This window comes from Aspergillus udagawae (genome assembly GCF_001078395.1).
Source record: "Aspergillus udagawae IFM 46973 DNA, scaffold_3, whole genome shotgun sequence".
Classification (NCBI taxonomy): Eukaryota; Fungi; Ascomycota; class Eurotiomycetes; order Eurotiales; family Aspergillaceae; genus Aspergillus; species Aspergillus udagawae.
Window position 1 is genome coordinate 3,058,701 of NW_025091266.1, and position 20,047 is coordinate 3,078,747.

Genomic DNA, 20,047 nt, shown 5'->3' on the forward strand with positions numbered 1-20,047 from the left:
AGCAAACGACACTCGCCCAGCTGTCATGAGGGGAAGAGTTGGAGACGGGAGCAAGCACAACCCCAAATTTGAAGGTCATGGGAGTCGAAAGCACAGGTCTGAGCAAGCTAAGGAATTCTTCCGCTCTACAGCTGAGATGGGTTTGTAAAAGTATTGGGAGGATGATGCTTACAAGAGGTGTATATCTATCCAGTCGCCATTTGAGTCAGAAACATCACATCCTACGGATATAAGCTAGATACGATCGCTACGATTTCGCTGCCCTCCAGACCTTCTCAATGGCCGTTGCCGCTCCCAATACCTTCTCTTCTTCAAGTTTTTTACCAACGATCTGAAGATTTATCGGGTGGCCGTCCATCGTCAGCGGGTCATAGAGGCCCCAATTCCACTCGTCCAGCTCGTTTCTGGGGCGATAGAGTTCGCCTGGCAATCCGTCTTTCTCTGCTCTCACTTGATCGACAGGAAAGGTGACTGCAGGGTAGTCGAGCAGATTCCAGATCTTGGTGTAACCTACCCAACGCACACTGCGATGTGGGACGGCCGCATGTGGCATCGTTGGACCAAGGAGAATATCGACTGGCTTCCCTGACGGGGACTGAACGGCATTCCACTTGTCAAGATATCTCTTTTGAAGTGTAGTCTTTTGTTTGTTGAGTTGCCAGTATTCATAGACCGAGATCGCCTTCCCACGGTTGATCAGAGCTTCAACGTGAGGGATATAAGGCTCCCCCGCGACCTCTACATCGCGCTGAATATCCTCACATCCGTCAGCGGTATAGTATTGGTCCATGAGCTTGATATAGTCGAAATGATCCGATGCGTCCCAGACCACGACCTCATGACCCTGAGCTTCCAATTTAGCGGATAGCTCTCGGAGGGCTCTCTCGACAGGCGGATGTACTTTCACAACTCCATCATCCAGAATCAGACCGACGGCGAGGGGCCTGGATAGCGCATCTTGAAAGCTAGCCTCATTCCAGGGGAGAGGAGCGCATTTCGGGTCCAAGGTCCACGGGTTAGCGTTTGCAAATATGCGGCAGACATAAGAGAGTGACGAGAGGTCTCTTGTCATAGGCCCTATCGACGAGGGAACATGTTCTTGACCCTCGGTGGAGACTGGGACGCCGTAGTAGGGAAATCGGCTGCTCTATAATACACATCAGACCTAAACTCTTCACCGGTATTAAGGCTCGTGGAGCATACACTTGGTTTGAAACCATACAGACCGTTGATACTCTGCGGGATCCTGATACTTCCTCCAATGTCTGTTCCAAACCCTAGAACTGAGCCATGCAGAGCCAGCAAAGCTCCTTCACCCCCTGTCGAGCCACCAGGAGTGAAAAGAGGATTTCGTGGGTTGACCGTTAGACCCCAGAGCGGGTTCTCAGTTTCGGCCCACTGAAAAAAAGGTTAGTTCACCCATACCTTTGGCGATGGTCCCAGCGAGATACGGACCATAATGCTCTGCGGTAAGTTTGTCTTTCCGATGATAACAGCACCCATGCCTTTCAACATCTCAACGAGCACTGCATTGTCGGTAGCTGGAACAAACGAACGACCTACGTAGCCTAGAGTCGTATCAACTCCTTTGATATTGAATTGATCTTTGAGAGTGACTGGAATGCCGTGAAGCGGGCCCGCGAGTTGACCTTTTTCTCTAAACAGTCGGTCCAGCTGTCTAGCCTGTTCAAGTGCATCTTCGAAAACGACTTCCGTCAGGCAGTTGGTCTAATGATGCCGACGTAAGCTCCACATCACGAGAGACTCTTTGAGTACAACATAAACTCACAAGTTGATGCGCAATCGTGGCTCTGATCAGTTCCAATTATCAGTCCATCTTCTAGGCCGCAGGGGCTTGCGTTGAAATTTACCTTTTGATATAAGCAAGGCTGACCTGTTCCGCAGTATATTGGCCCCGTTTTAAACATTCGAGGAGGTCAGGAACGGTGTCAATGTCCGTAATCTGCCGGATGGTGGGATCGTAATGTAGGCAGGTACGGTGATGCACATTGTGAATTCGAGGCGGGCGCTGTTCAATATCGCTAGTCATATATGGCTCTATAGCCCGATCTCGTAAGGAGCGTTTCTCAGCCACTGTTTGCTCCCAGGTCTGGACGCTGCCCATCTTGTGTTCGATCTAGCAGTGTTACCCAGAATCGAAATGCTGGGACTAGAAGCATTGATAGCGAAGTGCATGTTTCGAGCCCCGTACTTAACTAGCTAAAAAGGGCGTATCTGTGACATATCATGTTGGTTATCATCTGTATCTAAATCCTAAATTCTGAACGTGATTAGGAATGGCACTCACAGCCTCGTGGACCCCGATCGTTCTAGGTCAGACGCGGGGAACAGGCAGTTAGAGGGGGGGTTCTAACTGCCAAGCAATTGGAGGGTTTGGGGACTTCAGAGTATGTCAATGGATACAAACGAATCCGTCCACAGGGATCTTGATCCATTAATTTTAATTCATCATTTTTGATTTGATGATGACGATGACGATGATTGGAAAGAATAGTGTTGTACTTAAATACCTGAGGAATCCACCAGTTTGCACCTTAAGTTGGCAAGTGTTCAGGTATTCCGGTATCTAAGCTCTCTCCTGCTGATGATAAGAATTTAACCTTACAGTAAAGATGACAATAATTACGAGAATGGAAATAAATTCCATGATTCCATGGCTGCTGCTGTTCAAACCATTGGAAGAGGAGACCAGAGAAGAAGCAAAAAGCCAGGGGACTGCCAAATCAACCTTTGAACCTACTACTACCTTGGTCTAGTCCTGGGACGATCCACAGAACATTCAACGGTCATCACCCAAACTCCCTTTTCCCTCTCCCTAATCCCTCATCGTGGGTAAGAGTCTGGACTGGGTCATAGCCTCGATCCGATCATCAGATGGCAGACGGGGAACACTGATGTGTACCTAACAACCACGGTGCTTAGTGCTTGCTCACAGCCTCCCCGAACGACCCGCTCCACCCTCTCTGCATCCCAAATTCAAATAACCCACTCTCTGCTTTGATTAATGATCCATCCTCTACTCCGTATTATTTATTCCCTTGAGCTCAGCATAATTCCTCATAATTCCCTTGCGCTTCCTTTCAGTTGTACAGACTGTCTTTGCTCCCTCCCCATTATTCTCTCCACTCCACACAAAAAACTCCACCCACAACAAATATGCCACCATGAACCCGAGTCCTATCAATGCCGTGAAGAAAACGCCGGTCCGAAGAGCTTGTGATAATTGCCGACTGCGTAAGATAAAGGCAAGTTGACGGACCCCTCTCATTTCCCCGTCTGGCCTCGTTCCTGATGATCATTATTCCATAAGGAGTAACTATTGCCGACAAGGAGGCTGTTATGCTAATCTGTTTGGGATCATACAGTGTAGTCTCTCGCAACCATGTCGCGCGTGTTGCCAGATGGGGTTTGAATGCCTCTTCTTACAGCCCCAGAAAAAGCGGGGGCCAACTGGCAAGTGAGTTTTTGAACCAATTGCGTGGTTATGCTCGGATATTCTATTTTGAGAATCCGTCCATCTCTAATCATTTGCGCATTTTTTTAATGCTCGCCAAACAGTCGTGTGTCCCAAATTCGTCAGCAACAACAGACTCAGCTGTTACGTAAGAGTTCTCAATCGTCTCTTCCAGACGCTTTCCCGTATCAGAGGCCGATTCCCTCGCGGGAGACGGCGCAGCATGGGATTGCCCCATCAGCGCAAGATCCCACCCAGTGGCCTATCCCTCAGCGTGGGGAGGCCTCAGTATCCACGGACATAGTACCACCGCGTCCAAACACCTCGATTGGGCCGTCGTGGCCTGCTACCGATACCTCGTCGGTAGATTCTCAGACTAACTCTGCCATCAGTTGGAATGAGCGCAACGATGTTGAGTACTGGCTCCCCGACAATTTAGATGCGCAGGTGCCTGTATTCGAGTTTCCAGGAAGCAATATTTACCTAAAGACGTCGCTGCCGTCGATCATCCAACCGGAGCAGGATGCTCCTGTATTGCACCCTCATCATGTGGACGCTTCAAACTTGGCTCTTTCTACCATGGGGGTCATGCCAACCGGGCCCGTTCCGATGCGAACGACATGGCCGTCATCAATCGCCGAGGCCAACATGATTCCGTGGATTGAAGTCTACTTCGACCGCTTGCACCCGACTCTGCCTGTATTGAACAGGTCTTCCTTGTTCATTCGCATGCTGGCTCAAGAGCATCGTAGAAACCCGCAGTTCGGGGCCATGCTACTATCCTTATGCGCCTTCTCACTGACGCAACCTATCGAGATTGACGAACGGCCCACTTCCTCGTCCCGAGCCAGCCAGGCCAGATCGATGATGAACGAGGCGACGAAAATGCGGAGCTGCTCTGACTTTGGGGAACATCCAACCATCGAGGCCGTTCTCACCAGCTTTTTCCTGTTTGGATGTCTTTTCGGCAGTAACCAGCACAATGCTGCGTGGCTTCGCCTCCGAGAGGCTCTAGACCTTGCAGCGACGCTGGGCTTGAACAACCCTGACTCATATCGGGATTTACCGAACGACGAAAAAGGACAACGATTACGGACTTATCTGGTCTTGTCTATCACAGAGAGGTATGAGCTTCGACCAGCTAGATGTGCCAAATCGATAGATGCTGACAAAAATCTTTGAAAGAGCCTATGCATTGCAACGGCGACATACCATCACCTTTTGGGGAAGACCGGGGTTCAGCATGCGTTCTGTCCATGATTTCATCCACAATGCAACACACAGCGTTGTTTCCGGTATCATAGTTCATAACGAGAAAGATGCCGAGGGGATGCTGGGTCTGGCCCGTTTAATGGAGCTGTTCGATGCCATTGACGAAGAGGTTATTGACTGTTGGAATCAACGCTGCAATGTCAATTCAGGCTATTGTGAGAATCTCACCGAGGAGAAGGCCTTGTCCATCCATCAAAATCTCAGCAGAGTCTGCGAGTCTGAGCGATACAAGGGCTATGACTGGTTTGAACGCACCAAGTCGGCCCCGGGTCAAGCCCAGAGCGTCCAACCGACAATCAGTATGCGGGAGACACAGTGTGCCGATGTGTTTATCACGAAGAAATGGCTGCAGAATCGGGTGTGGGTGCTGTGCTCCACTCATGGTCTCCTGAGACCTGTTTCCGATCACCAGGAGCTGTCTTTCGAATACGCCATCGCGGTTGCTGTCGACACATTGAAGATATGTCAGTCATTGCGTCTTAGCTCGATGGAAGCGCATGGAATTGGCCTAGTGAGTACAGGCCATCCGGACAAAAGTCTATTTTGGTTTCGCTTTACTCACGCGCGCACGTAGGTTGAGAAGCTGTACGACATTGCGATTAGTGCAATTGGAATCTCTTCCAATGTCCGCCACCCTCTTGGTGAACATTCTACGGCCTCGGTGGCTGGCTCAATGGCAGGGCCAGGCGTCCTGCCTCCTGGAAGCCTGGTGGGAGCCATGTCTCCAACCACAGCAACCGTGCATTCTACTCAGTCATTAGCCGAGGATTTTATGTTGCTCTTGAATACACTCCGCGGTGGCAATCACCCCTTTCTGGAAAAATACAAGGCTTACCTGAGTTCTTTGCACATTGTTGGGGTCGGGTGCAGCAACTGGGCACAGACATGACATTTGTATATAATAGCTGAGCCGACCCTGGTCCCGGAACCGACTTCATGAGCTTGCACGTCTTTTTTTACTGTATTTTTTCTAGGTTCAGGTTGGACGCTTTACCGGGGATTATCTATCATGTATTCTACGCACTCATATTCATAGCAGAATTGCCTGTACAGCAAGGATGTACAGCATCTTGGGAACAGACAACATACTCATGATGTACCTGCGCTGGATGATCAATGTAACTTGAGCCACGTCTTCGCTTGGGATTCACCTTCAGGTGGCCCTCGAACGGGTTGACAGGACTCCAGCTCATTGCGCCGAGTTTCATATGGAACATACATGGGTCCCTTCTGACTTATTCTTTTTTCTCGGCATGATAAAATACCTAAAGTCATTCGCAGCATTGTCGGATACTAAATGCGGCACCACCTTTCCCGCGTTCTGTACTGGTTTGCACTTTGCACGACATTCCAGGCCTCATTCATGATGTCCGGGTAAATACAGTGTTGTGTACTTCGTATGTGGAGGCCGGAAGTCGAGAGTCGAGACGGGCGGGACGCTAGGCTTGTCATATTGTCTTACCATTATTGAAGCTTGGTACAAATTCTTATTATTATTGAAGCTTGGTACAAATTGAGATAGCTTAACACGGCCGAGCTCTCAGAATGGCAGGAATCGACTTGCTCCTGACCCTCCTCAGTCCTGAATGTTGATGCCTGCTAGAAAACTCGGTCATTGGATGAGCATTTGATTTCGTTTATATCTCTGAGCTTAGGTCTCACTCTAGACAGGTCCAGATGGAGCTCGTGCTTCTCCTCGATGCCATGGACGCATGATTTCCCTTGATATTGCCAGATACACCAATGAGGTGAAGAGCAGAGGATAGTATAGCAGGATTTCTCCGACAACTCTCCGCATCCTTCCGAGATAACCCCGTGATCCATTGACATTCTGCCGTGAATGATCCCTTACCGACATTCCCCCAGGTTCATGTTCATTGTTTATCAGGAACATCGATCTCAATCCCGCATGCTTGCGTTTTGAATAAACAGGGTGAGATGCCCTACTGCGTTGTCTCGAAACAGGATCGACAGTTCTCCGTACTGCAATGGCAGCTACTCTAATGACTGAGACAGCATCAGCGAATCCATGTCGGGTGACTAGCGTCTATTTACACACTGTCTCAAAGTCAAACTCTGTTCCAAACAACGTGGTTTCTCTAAGTCCAGTTTTGTGCTGGATCTGCAGAGTCCACGTCCTATAAATCCGGCCGACATGCATATCCTGCCAGGATCCCAGCATGCGGCAGAGTTGGGCAACAGTGGAACCCCAATACCCCCTGTCCATTGCGATCCAGAACAGAAAGCCAAGACTAACCGGAAAGCGACGGGAATAGCTCATGTGAACTCTGAGTGGCGACCGTCATACCATCTTGCTGCGCCCCGGGGGTGGATGAATGACCCCTGTGGGCTTGGATATGACCCGGCGACTGGACTGTACCATCTTTCCTTCCAATGGAACCCGCACGGGAACGACTGGGGCAATATCTCCTGGGGCCATGCCACTTCCAACGATCTAGTGTCCTGGAAAACATTCGCTGAACCATGTCTCACGCCGTCTGCGGAGTATGATCGATGCGGCGTGTTCACTGGCTGCTTCCGTCCTCACGGTCCGGATGGCCAGCCGGGCGTACTTACGTATGTATACACGTCCGTAAATCATCTTCCACTCCACTATACTCTGCCGTATGTCAAGGGCAGTGAATCGCTCAGTATAGCAGTCTCCCATGACCATGGCTGGACATGGCAACGACTCGACAGCAACCCGATTCACCCCGGCGCCCCTGCAGAACTCGAGGTAACAGGCTGGAGAGACCCTTATCTGAACTGCTGGCCCTCGTTGACCGCCCAGCGACAAGATGGACTGGCCTCCCCGAACCTGTATGGGTTTATCTCTGGGGGTATCGCTAAAGAGTCCCCAACAGTCTTTGTATACGTCGTCAATCCCGACAATCTGACGGAGTGGACATACCTCGGGCCTTTGCTTCACGTTGGCTTGAATTTTCGACCCTCTCGGTGGTCGGGGGATCTGGGCGTCAACTGGGAAGTTGCCAACTGTTTCACGTTGACTGATGACGGCGTCTCCCGAGATTTCGTGATCTTCGGCGCAGAGGGATGCTTGTCTTCCGAGGATGGACCAAAGAGAGTACCGCGCTCCCTGCTCTGGATGTGTATTAATGTCCGGCCTAGATTGCAGGCGCAAAGCGTTTTCGAGCCTCTCGCAGAATATTCATTCTCTGGGATCTTCGATCACGGATGCTCCTACGCCGCAAACTCTTTCTGGGATCCGATCACGGAGCAGTACGTCGTATACTGCTGGATTACGGAAGAGGATTTACCGGATCGTCTGCGCCATCGACAAGGCTGGAGTGGCGTCATGTCTCTACCGCGACTCGTAAGGCTGGTGACTCTTGACAATGTCAAGCGAGCCCACCAGTCGAAGCTGGAATCCATTACGTCTATCGAAACAGAGTGCCATTCGCAAGGTACACGGGTTCGAACATTGAGTATCCGGCCGGACCCCAGGCTCGACATACTTCGAACATCAGCACGAGAGTTGCATTTATCCAAGGTACATCTGGGCTCTTTGGCCCATCAGCCCCCTGCATTCTTGCCCTTGGGCACTGTTAGGTGGGAATTGGACGCGACCTTTGTGGTTGGGAAGCACTGCGCGGCAGTAGGGTTGGAAATCGGCCACAGCCCTGGTGAGCTCTCTCTTTTCTTCTCTCCCCAAAAATTGCAATAATTGCTGACGCACAAGAAGATTTCCACCAGCGCACCATCCTATCATGGAAACCATACGACGAGACGTTCACAATCGAAAGGCCTTCGCCTCACGATGCCGGTATTAATCACGACCCCGAGACCGCTCCGCATACTCTCTTCACCTTCTGCAACAATGAAGGCGAGGAGGTGACGGAACCGCTCCAGGTCCACGCCTATTTCGATGCAAGCGTGCTGGAAGTGTTCGTGAACAGCAGAACGGTCATCTCCACACGCATCTATACACCTCACGCGCAGGCTTGCACCGGGTTGAAATTCTTCGCCTCGGCAATCGAAAGCCAGCTGAAACCATCAACATCTGCTGCTGTGCTGCTGAGGGCAGATGTTTGGGATGGACTGAGCGTAATTCGTGATGAAATTAAGTATTAGATAGATCTCTAGACTAGCGTTGTATCTCATGACAAGCCCACATAGACGCGGGAGGAAACTCGTAACTAGGAAGACAGGGGTCGAAATAGACATGGTACCCGCGTTCTGATCACGGTAATCGCCAATCATTCGCTCGATCGTTCAGATGCTGCAGATTCTGAAACCGTAGTCATACACGCAAGCTATGCGCATGGGTGTCACTCGTCTCATAGAAGGGAATGTTCATTATACGCCTAGAGGTGGCAATTCATTGCATTACCGACGTCGACTGGCTTGCCAAAACTTCCACCCGGGAAACGTAATCTTCCCGTCACGCTGATAGATGCGAAAGAAGTAGACTGGGATGCCAGCGATGATGAAGGCCACCACGATCAACGTCTGCAGTGGCTCGGCGATGACCGCGCGACTCAAAAGAAAGAGGTTAACGCAGCAGAAGATGATTGGTGTGGAAATCCAGGTCTTGTAGGGGCGCGCCAGGTACGGTTCTCGGATTCGGAGGACAATCAGGCCTAGCACCGTGAGGAAGTAGAAGGTGTACCCTGCGACGCCGTAGAACGTAACCAGAGTTTTGAACTCGCCACCAACGATATATATCAATGTCAAGGCGCTGTTTAATGCCATGGCGTTAATCGGTGTATACCCGATGCAAGTGGTTTCTCCAAAAATCCGGGACAGGGACTTGCTAGCCCACGAGCGGCGCTGCAATCGATTGCTTCCCATGATGCTGGGCCTACCAGTCCAGAGATTGCCGAACATCGACGGCAGGTAGCCTTCCTTGCCAGCAGCGTAGACCAGCCGACCACTGGTGAAGACTGTTGCGTTGAGGGCCCCAAAGCAGCTCGCAGACACCACCAAGGCGAAAACAAGCGCCCCGACGGAGCCAAACACCTTGTCGCCAAATTGCACAGCAATGGTATTGCTCGCCTCTATGGTTGAATGAGGCAGCACAAGAAAATACGAAACGTTGGCAAACAGGTAAGATAAGATCACCAGCGGCATTGCCGTGTGGATCACTCGAGGAAGATCCCGGCTAGGATTTTTAAACTCGCCGGTCACATAGTTTGTCTGCGTGTACGATCAGTAAATGACAGAGGACAGAATGTGGGATGGGAGAGCCTACGTTGTCCCAGCCATCAAAAGCCCAGAGACCGGCGTATATTGCAACGGCCCAGCCGGAGATGTCAGTACTCGTTCCCTTGAACCAACCTTCTTTCCACTCCTTACTGGCGCTCCCGGTCGAAGAGAACCCAGTCACAGCAACAACAATACCTATGACCGTAACCCCTAGTAGTGCAATGAACTTGAAGAACATGAAAAAATCCCCTATGCGCGCAGCCAGTCGGGTCGATATGCAGTTCAGCACTGTGACCACAAACATGCCCCCGAATGCGACTCCCTTACTGATCCAGGGACTGACCGTCTCGGCGTCTGCATGTATCACTGCTCGAACGACATACTCGCCGAAGATGATCGCGATGATGGCGGCGCTCCCTGGCTTCAGCACCAGGACAGCACACCATGTGAAGAGAAATCCAACCAGTTCCCCGAAAATCTTAGAGAGGTAGACCTGGGCCCCACCATTGAGAGGGATAGCGCCACCCAATTCTGCATAGCTGGCTGCGCCGGTCCATGCCAGCAACCCTGCGACAACCCACGCGATCAGGGCTGCGCCGGGAGACCCCGCATTGGCATTGACTTGACTCGGCGACGAAAAGATTCCAGATCCGATGATGATCCCGACCACCAATGACAGACCGTTCAAGTACGTCAACGTCTTATTTCGTTCTAACGAGCCGTCGGTCCCGCCTTGTCGGTCAAGTGCGGAGGGAGCCCCTAAGGGAGCATACCCCCCGGCGGTTTGCGATAGTGGGAAGAGGGCATTGCCAAAATCGAAGGCAGAGGAGATGGAGTACGATCGGGCCGACCTCGGTCGCCCAGACTCAAGATTTATGTGCGTATGTGAGTTCGATAGGGGATCCTCGTCCTCGAGGGAGAGCTTGCGTGAGGAGGAAATGCCCGAGGGCGAGGAGGAGGCTGAGGACCTGCCCGCCGATTCTGGGGAGGAAGACGCAAGTGATGCAAGTTCTAGAGAATCACGAGGGGCATGGAGGTTGTCTGACCTGGTATCCGTCTGTGAAAATGTAATATGGGACATTTCTTCGAGCCGGTAGCTGTAAAGACATTCATGTATCAAGTGTGTTTATTCAAACAGGTCGTCAACAAGAGCGGACAAGGATCTCTCTCCATCCCAGCAGAAGGCGGAGGGCTGTTGCACAGACGATAATGGCGGGGTCTATCCGACCGACAGCGGTATCATATGGTAATTATGGTAATACAACAGCAGCAAGAGATTCAGAGTTCCTCTATTGCTGAGAGTGGTAGATGAGAAAAATGAAGATGAACCTCGACAAGGGGTTCTTCATTGCTGCCCGATCGAGTTTAGCGCCAGGACTAAAATGGTCTCCAATTAAGCTTGAAGATGAAGATCAAGATCACTAAAAGACTCGACGATACCCATTTATCAGACGTGCTCTTTCGTTGAGAGTCAACCTCATGAGATCCCGACTACCAAGGTCAGGGGGACTTTTGTTCAACCCGCCTTCTACCCTCAGCAAGAGAGTAACTTCTCGTCGTTATACCGCGCCTTCATCATCTACAACCTCCGCACCTTCTCCGCCAAAAAAGCGTCTATGGCTTCGACTGACCATTGTCACTGCAACCGCGGCAGGCATCGGAGCCTATGTTAGATCGCAACAAGGCTCAGAGTCGACAATCCTGAATCCAGTCACCTTTACCAAATATCGTCTTGTCGCAAGGGAACCGGTGTCGTCGAACGGGAGCATCTTCACTCTGAAACCACCCAAACCCGACGGCAATCGCGAAGTCTACGACGATGCATGGAAGACGGGCGTATGGAGCGTTATGTTCAAGCAACCGCAATTGCAAATCGGAAGAGACTATACACCCCTACCGCCATTATCGCCAAAGGCACCGGATGAGCAGGAAGAAGGGTGCCTTCGGTTCTTCATTCGGAAAGACCCGTTCGGGGAGGTGTCGCGGTATCTGCATTCTCTTGATGTAGGATCAGCCATTGAAGTGCGCGGACCTCGAATCGAATGCGAAATCCCCTCGGATACTCGGCAGATTGTCTTTATCGCGGGCGGTACTGGAATTGCTCCTGCTTTGCAGGCTGGGCATACGCTTCTACGCCGGACAGACGCGGGCTACAAGCCGAGGCTTCACATTCTCTGGGCGAACCGAAGACGGGATGACTGCCTGGGAGGTTGCAATGATACTTCGGCAATAGACGAAGCGCAGCAAAGATCCTGGTTTTCAGGTCTGTTTGGGTCATCAAATCCCAGCAGTCCTCCGCCAGTCGGTCCTACACAGGACCCGGCAGCCACTTCGCTCATGGTCCGCGAGCTTGAGGCTCTCAAAGCTCGATATCCGGGCCAAGTTACGGTTGACTATTTTGTGGATGAAGAGAGTTCATTCATTGAGAAGAAATCCATCACGAGAGTCACCGATTCCGCCTCCTCCAATGGGCCTCCAGGCGGTAAAATGATCCTTGTGTCAGGACCGGAAGGCTTCATCAGCTATATGGCAGGACCAAAGCTGTGGGCACAGGGGATGGAACTCCAAGGTCCACTTAACGGAGTTATCAAGGAACTCGACCTGAAAGATTGGGCGGTTTGGAAGCTTTGAGAGTCCATCATCCCGTTTATGTACATTTACAATATGTACCATTCTAAATGTTCCTGTGTAAATAATTATATATATAAATTCGGCACTATGTTGAATAAAGCTGGGTAGTCGAGGTTAACTCCGTACGAACAAGGAAGACATTTTACAGGTTAAGAAATGGAATCATAGCCCTCGGAGCGACCATTTTAAACATTGCCGGTGGCGTAGTCATCGAGGTACTTAGCCAGCTTCTCAACGTTCGCCAAGGGAACTGCATTGTAGTTGCTGGCCCGGATACCGCCAACACTGCGGTGTCCCTTCAACCCCTGGAGCAGGCGCTTCTCAGCTCCAGCCAGGAACTCCTTCTCCTTGTCGGCATCGCCGCCGTAGACGCGGAAACAAAGGTTCATACGGCTCCGGACGCTCTTGTCCGGAACAACGTGGTAGACCTGGGGGTACTTGTCCAAAACACTGTAGAGGATCTCGGCCTTGCGGTTGGAGATCTGTTCCTGTCCGATGATCTTCTGCTCACCGTAAGTCTGAACAAGTTCGGCCATGACCTGGCCCGCAATCCACAGGTTGAAGATGGGGAGTGTGTTGTACAGGGAGTTATTCTTCGCGATGGTCGCGTAGTCGAGTACGACGCTCCCCGGTAATCCGCCAAGGTTCAACCGATGAAGAAGAGCCGGTGCTGGTGTAGGCGTCTGAGGAGGCAAGAGCGCCTTTTTGATGATGACGATGGAAATTCCAGCGATACCAATGTTTTTCTGGGCACCACCCTGCTGTCCGTTAGCTCGGAGATTCGAAAACGAGATGTCGCCACAGAAAGAATACATACGAAGATCACAGAATACTTGCTGACATCAACCTTTCGGCTGAGGAAGTTGGAACTCATGTCCGCGACGACAATTCGGTCGTCCGACTCCAGGATCTTTGGGAAGCTGGGAAACTCTACGCCGTCCACCGTCTCATTATCACAGAAGTAAACAAACGCCGAGTTCCTGCTGGGCGAGAGAGACCAGGTCTCCTCTGCAGGGATCTTGCCAAACTTCCCATTGTTCGCAGTTCTGGCATCCAGCGCAATGTTCACATATTTGGCACCCACCAGGCGGGTAGCCTCCTGCGCTGCCTTCAACGACCACGAACCCGTGACGATGTAATCCAGCTTCAATTCCTCCTGTATCTCCTTTTGTAATCTCTGAACGACCTGTTCATCCTTGTTTTCGGTGGCCGAAATGTCGGCGTCTGCTCTCTGTCGTCTGCGTTCTACCCAAACTCCAACAAGGTTCTGTACGACCGAGCTGAACTGTCCGCTTCCACCTCCCTGCAGGAACAGGATCTCGTAGTCATCGGGAATATCCAGAAGAGTTGTCAGGCTCGCCTTTGCGTCTTCCAGGATCTTATTTGCGGCAGGAGAGCGATGCGAGATTTCTCCGAGTCCGAGACCGCAGTCATTGTAGTTAACGAAGGCCTTTGCGCCCGCCTCCACGACCGAGGTGGGCAGGGGAGCAGGGCCAGCTCCGAAGTAGGCGACCTCTTGTCTGGAAGGCATATTGACTGTATGAGCGTCGCCTATTGATCAATTGAAGCAGATTCAAAATAGTTTGGCCTGAGAGAACGAAGAAACAAATTTATATGTTGGCGGGGTTGACTCAAAAGGTTCCCAGGCCCCGCCGGAGATTGAGAGTCATCTCCGAGAGCGGATGTCACTGCTCTTGGTATTGACTCATCGCCTCAATCACAACATTGTTTTGAATATTTTGCCAAGGGTTGGTTGTTTGACATATTTACTTCAATATTGTCTAGTATAAGACCTTCTATAGGGTGTCTTGTCTTGGTTGCACATATCATCGCCTTTACCTCTCTAGAAGGAAGTATATAGCGCTATGTATGAGCAGGTGTATAGCTTCAACTTATCCTATTATGGTAAAAAGTGCAACTTCACCTTGAGATGTCACTTTCCATTCCAGCATACTCGCCTACCCTTATTACTATTTAACTAGATTGCATTCAGACGGATGTTCATGATGAAGAGTGTCCTATTATATCAGATCCATGTCGACGAAAAAATCATATTCCATTGAGAGCAAAAGCATGCTTGAGAGAGGAACAAAATTGATCGGAACTAACATCCCCTTGCCGGTTATCGTCCTGGGGTATTCACCTGCATGGAACAATTTCGTGTTGACCCCTTCCAACTCTCCTTTCAGTGCCCTGGCTCCCACCTGAGGGAGACCACAAGCCACAAACAAGTCAGCCGTAAAAAGACACTTCACGCAGCTCTTCTGGCATCACCACAGCGGACGATGATATTCAATGGTGGACAACCCTCTCCCTCTCTCTCGTTAAGCACATGTATCTACCAATATCGCAGGTCAGACTGAATCAGGTGTAGCACTTTAACGACAGCATAGCATAAGTCTATTCTCTGCCAACGTCCAGAGCAATGTCAATCAGGGGGAGGCCTGACTGCAACCAACAGCTGTTGACTGTGGCAGTGTTGAAGTGCTTGAGGGACTGAAGATGAGGGGAAACAGGCGATCACCTACAAGTGCCACCACTCCTCGTCAGTTTCAGCCTCGTCCGTGACTGTCAGCCTGCAGCTTCGCGAGTCTAACTTAGTGGTGCAGCTTGGCTGTGCACTTCGAATCTTTCCTGGTTTCTTCTTGTCCTTCCCGATTGTCATTCTACTTTTAAATTTGTTCTCTTCTATTACAATACCATTCGATCCCCGTCCCTGGCATCTATTCCAATATAGTAGTCGTTGGCTGCCTACATCTATACCGACCAATGCTGGACTCATAGTTACGCCGAGGAAACCACCGCCCCCATGGACCCATTCACCTGGATCGGTGCGATCTCAGGAGTTCTTCAAATCGCTCAAGTCATTTCCCAGACAACCGCAGGTTTGGTCAAATTAAAGGGGAGGTTCAGTAATGCCGATCTCACCATCCAGTCACTCATTGGAGAGCTATCGATTATCGAATCGGCTTTGACTCACCTAGAGGATTGGGCTAAATTCAATGCCCGCGGCACGACCAAATCTGAGGAGTACATTGAAGGATTGAATGTCGCATTGGATGGCTGCCGAGCGGTTATGGAGGTCCTTTCGGAAGAGGTAGCGTCCCTCGTCCAGAACATAGCAGGACAGGACACTGTTGTTGGATTCAGAGCTCGTGTCAAAGTGGTTTGGAATGAGGATGTCATGCGAGGTCACCAGGAAAGACTCCATGCGCAGGTGGTGGCCTTGCAATTGCTGCTACAGGCGTGTCAATGGTCGGAGCCTTGAGAACCTGACATGCACGTTATACGCTGACATCGCAATAGTCGCTCGTCGTCCGAGCAAGTCGAGCTGCTCCGGAGAGCGGAAAACCGCCAGATCATTAAAAAAGTCGCCGATGATACGGCCACTCTTCGGAGCTCCAGCTACGCAGGCTCCCAGGCACACGGTTCGAGTTGGAGCTTTTACCAGCCATCCGTCAGCAACGACGCTTCTGATTTGGACAGGGTGCTTGCCTCTTCTCCCTCAATCGGTTACACAGGCCACCACTTCCGATCCAAATCGGACATAGATGAAGGCTATGCAAGTGCAGCGACTACCAGTCGCAGCTTCTCGCAAACAGATGGCTTCTCGCTGCCCCTTCGTCCCAACGATTCGATCGTTATGAGAAATGGTCATAGCACGAGCGTAACGTTACAACATGCTCCGCGCCAGTACAGCCAGAGTCAAGTTCGACGATCGCAATCGGATTCAAAACCACCATCAAGTGCTCGTCCGCCGTTGGGGTCCAAGCGCGAGAAGATACGTTCGGTCTTTCGACAATTCAGTCGAAGCAGCCTCACGTCAAGCTCTTCGAGGTCGCCCGCACTAAGCCCTACGGCATCGAGAGTAGCACGAGCTGTCGACGAAAAAGATTTGAAAACGAGCATTGACCTTACAACCCCTGAAGGGGCTACAGCTCCTTTGATCGTCAAACTGGCTCAGTCAGGAGGCCTGGCTGACATTGAGATGCTTATAGAGAGTGGACATGGAGTCGATACACGGCATCTGAGTACTCGCAGGACTGCCCTATTGGTGGCAGCGCACTGCGGTAACGGGGCGGTGGTCAATTTGCTTATTCAGAAGAACGCGAGACTTGATGCTGTTGATGCCTGGGGCTCTACAGCTCTCCATCTAGCGGCTTCACGTGGCCATTGCGATGTACTTCAACTGCTTCTTCTGGAGCAGTTGGACACCGAGGCACGAGATGCCCAGGGCAGGACGGCGCTTTGGCTAGCGGCTGGTCGAGGCCAGCTTGAAGCCACCCGCTTGTTGATTGCCCACCACGCCAAGGTGAATGTGCGAGCGGAAAATCATACGACGCCACTTCATGCTGCAGCAAAGCGAGGTGACGAAGCAATTGTAGAGCTTTTAATATCATGTGGTGCAGATTTAGAAGCAAGAGATGGTGCAATGATGACAGCGTTGCACTATGCATGCGAAGAAGGCCACCTAGGCGTGATGAAACTGCTCCTGGATAACAGAGCAAATATCAATGTGCCTGGAAGTGACCGCAGGACGCCGCTCATCTGCGCCGCAGCAATGGGGAGATTCCTGGTGACGCAGGAGCTGCTCAGGCGTAAAGCCTCGACCCATTGTGTAGATGATGCTTCCATGACTGCGGTACACTGGGCCGCGTTCAATGGGCACATCGATATTGTGGATCTCTTGAGCCAGAAGAAGGGTGTGCTGACAGCAACCAACAAATTAGGGCGAACAGCCCTACACCTTGCGGCCATGAACTCGCGGTTTGCGGTGATAGAGCTACTTGTGCGAAAGGATGTACCGGTCGACAAGCGGTGCCTCGACGGTCTCACCCCTCTCCATTACGCCTGTTTGGCCAACAGCCTTGAGATTGCCAGACTACTGCTCATCAGTAACGCGAACATCGAGGCACAGACAGAGGTCAATCAGCAGAGACCCATCCACATCGCAGCCGCTCGTGGATCGATGAATATGCTCAATCTGCTTTGTGACAAGGGAGCCTCCCTGGAGGCTAGAGACGCCAAGGGTGACCGGGCTCTTGGGGTGGCTTGTCGTAACGGCCATGCAGCAGCAGTTCAGAACCTCCTTGGTCGAGGTTGCCCCTTGTACTTGGCATACGAAACCAGGCCACAGGAAGATTCCCCGCTGTGTCTGGCAGCAATGGGGGGCCATCTCCCGGTAGTATCCCTTCTCCTTCAGCACGGCGCATCCGTCGTGCGGAGAGACGAGTCCGGATGGCAGCCGCACCAATACGCCGCGTATTATGGACATCCTGATGTTCTGGCCCTGCTGCTTCAACGTGGACCTTCATCGGCAAACGATGGGACTAGGTTCGGCCTTGACGCCGCGGGAATCGGCTTCGCCCCTCATACGATCATCTCTGAGGAGCGGAAGGAGCAAGTCCGGCTGTTGTTGAACCAAGATAGCAGGCAATTTGCCGCTCAGACCCAGATCCGTGCTTCCCAGCCCCTTCAAGCTATAGGAGAAGCACCCCATAACAGGACAATAAATCCTCAGCTATCCTTGACGACTCGACCTCCACAGACCTGCGCTGAGCCCTCGGCCATGGCGCCTCAGGAGCTGCCTGTTACCCTCGAGCAAGGACTTCCCCCGAGCCGGTCCGCTACACCAGAGCATATGCGCGGAGGAAGACGCACCAGTGTTGGTTTGAGAAGCAGTCCATCACAATCAAGGCAGCTCAAGGAAGCTATACAGTCTTCTTCATCAGGTAGAGCTCCCCATCAACCTGAACCAAGTGTTTCTCACACTGGGTTTACTTCTGAGCCTTGGTTCGACTACTCTCTGCCGTACTGGAGGGGCTCTCCAGTTTCCACTGTTCATGAAACCGAGACTGAGATCGAAGTACTCACACCACAACCGGGTCGGGGGACGGCGTCAGAATTTCCATTGCTATCCACGTTCAACTCCGTTGACCCTGTATGCGAGTCAATTGGTATGGAGAACTCGGATTCGGAGTCTTCATCTTCTGTATATACTGCGTGCGAGGGGTAAGGCTGTGATGGAGACGGCTTGCGCGTAATGAATGCTTTGTATTGACGACTATAATGCCATAATGATGATGATGTTGGCGTCTTAGTAGAATATTATATAATTTCGAGCCTTTTGAGACGTCCACCTGGGGAATTCCTCAGCAAGTGGAGCTCCGCCGCTTGCCCTCATTCACTTGCTTATTTGAGGATTGTATACCTTCCTTCTCCATTCATTCCCATTCTAATAGCATCATTCCATCAACCCGTCCATTCACAATGGGTCGACTAGGTCGCTATGCGGTCGAGGATAGAGGTTCGCGGTACGGACCTGAATACACCTGCACCATCTGCCAGAGCCAATTTGACGACTTGTCCGACGTGGAAGAGCACTGTCGATAGGACCACTTCTGCTGGGCGATTTGAACGCGTCTTCCTGTCAGAGGACCCCAAGCGCGATCTTCTGCGGAACTCGCATCGGCATCGTATTTGCCGTCTCTGCGAATTCGAAGTGGACTTCTGTCCCAACACGACCTAGAAGACCACCTGGACGAACAACACTGCTTGTGGGAACTATGCAAAAAGATACTTTCATCGGCCTATGAAATAGGCCAGCATGATGTCAATGCCACAACTGGTGCAGTATCGGCGATCGGTACTTTCGCAACGAGAATAACTACCGCATGGTTCGTCCCTGTGCTCTCGCTCAAATGCTACTGTCCGTATCCTAACGCCAAACAGCACCAACGCACGCACGACACGCGCGACGAGTGCTTCGGCTGCTACCGAGTATTCGGGTCGTTCTCTGCCATATTAATTCATCTCGAAGCGGGGACTTGCTCAAAGGGCGTGGAGCTTAGCGAAATTGCCGAGATGGCGTTCGAGTGCTACCAAGCCTGCAAGTACACCTGGGACCAAATGATGATTTTCCATATTTTTGCCCTGGTTCTGGGTGTGGGCGCGAGTTCTGATTCGCCCCAGCTCTCTACAAGCACGTGGAGACTAGTCCGAGCTGCTATCATCTGTTCCAAATGCCGAAATATTTGGCTAAGTTGAGACGATTCATCTCGCAGCGGGTATAGTGCGCCAACTGGTTATCCCCGCCAACTGGTGAGGACGACAGAAATCGGCGACATACATTATCGCAAACCTCATCGATAGACACAGGCGCGCAGAACTATGAATCCCCTGAAAATCTAGACTTGCGACGAGACATTCGAATGCATGGTGCCAAGCCCCTTTTAGGCAATCCGATGCTTATTCAAGTACCTTTTGCTAGGCATATTGATATCCAGGCTGTTCCCATTAATGCAGAAGCTGTATGGATTCAATCCGTTCAATGACAGTAACAAACATGATATGATGAAGCGAGCAACACGTTTTATCTGGCATCCATCTGCTGATAATTATCTGTTATATCGTTGAAGAGAAACGTTTTCATGGTCAGATGGCGTCCCACTCGCCTGGGGGATCAAGGAAGCAGACAACTCGGATTCTAGTGCCCGGCATCAG

At 51.3% G+C, this 20,047-nt stretch overlaps 7 protein-coding genes across 7 annotated transcripts; 4 read left to right on the forward strand and 3 right to left on the reverse strand.

Annotated features, from left to right (window-relative positions):
- Window positions 1-247: 247 nt before the first annotated feature.
- On the reverse strand, window positions 248-2,125 carry Aud_004903 (amidase; the record flags this gene model as incomplete). The annotated part of the gene is made up of 5 exons (XM_043289839.1): window positions 248-1,147; window positions 1,204-1,398; window positions 1,456-1,728; window positions 1,790-1,811; window positions 1,872-2,125. The coding sequence occupies 5 exons, from the start codon at window positions 2,123-2,125 to the stop codon at window positions 248-250; spliced, it is 1,644 nt and encodes a 547-aa protein (XP_043145774.1).
- Window positions 2,126-3,422: 1,297 nt separating this feature from the next.
- On the forward strand, window positions 3,423-5,636 carry Aud_004904 (CeGAL family transcription factor; the record flags this gene model as incomplete). The annotated part of the gene is made up of 4 exons (XM_043289840.1): window positions 3,423-3,478; window positions 3,580-4,599; window positions 4,661-5,258; window positions 5,322-5,636. 4 exons carry the CDS (start codon window positions 3,423-3,425, stop codon window positions 5,634-5,636), a joined length of 1,989 nt encoding a protein of 662 aa, XP_043145775.1.
- A 1,266-nt stretch (window positions 5,637-6,902) lies between these two features.
- Window positions 6,903-8,839, forward strand: Aud_004905 (glycoside hydrolase family 32 protein; the record flags this gene model as incomplete). Its single annotated transcript, XM_043289841.1, has 2 exons — window positions 6,903-8,391; window positions 8,451-8,839. The coding sequence occupies 2 exons, from the start codon at window positions 6,903-6,905 to the stop codon at window positions 8,837-8,839; spliced, it is 1,878 nt and encodes a 625-aa protein (XP_043145776.1).
- A 255-nt stretch (window positions 8,840-9,094) lies between these two features.
- On the reverse strand, window positions 9,095-10,994 carry Aud_004906 (putative amino acid transporter; the record flags this gene model as incomplete). Its single annotated transcript, XM_043289842.1, has 2 exons — window positions 9,095-9,904; window positions 9,960-10,994. 2 exons carry the CDS (start codon window positions 10,992-10,994, stop codon window positions 9,095-9,097), a joined length of 1,845 nt encoding a protein of 614 aa, XP_043145777.1.
- A 398-nt stretch (window positions 10,995-11,392) lies between these two features.
- Aud_004907 (cytochrome b5 reductase family protein) lies at window positions 11,393-12,544 on the forward strand (the record flags this gene model as incomplete). Its single annotated transcript, XM_043289843.1, has 1 exon — window positions 11,393-12,544. The coding sequence occupies one exon, from the start codon at window positions 11,393-11,395 to the stop codon at window positions 12,542-12,544; it is 1,152 nt and encodes a 383-aa protein (XP_043145778.1).
- Window positions 12,545-12,729: 185 nt separating this feature from the next.
- Window positions 12,730-14,075, reverse strand: Aud_004908 (O-phospho-L-serine:2-oxoglutarate transaminase; the record flags this gene model as incomplete). Its single annotated transcript, XM_043289844.1, has 2 exons — window positions 12,730-13,302; window positions 13,362-14,075. 2 exons carry the CDS (start codon window positions 14,073-14,075, stop codon window positions 12,730-12,732), a joined length of 1,287 nt encoding a protein of 428 aa, XP_043145779.1.
- Window positions 14,076-15,353: 1,278 nt separating this feature from the next.
- Aud_004909 (ankyrin repeat protein) lies at window positions 15,354-18,560 on the forward strand (the record flags this gene model as incomplete). Its single annotated transcript, XM_043289845.1, has 2 exons — window positions 15,354-15,799; window positions 15,851-18,560. The coding sequence occupies 2 exons, from the start codon at window positions 15,354-15,356 to the stop codon at window positions 18,558-18,560; spliced, it is 3,156 nt and encodes a 1,051-aa protein (XP_043145780.1).
- Window positions 18,561-20,047: the final 1,487 nt, after the last annotated feature.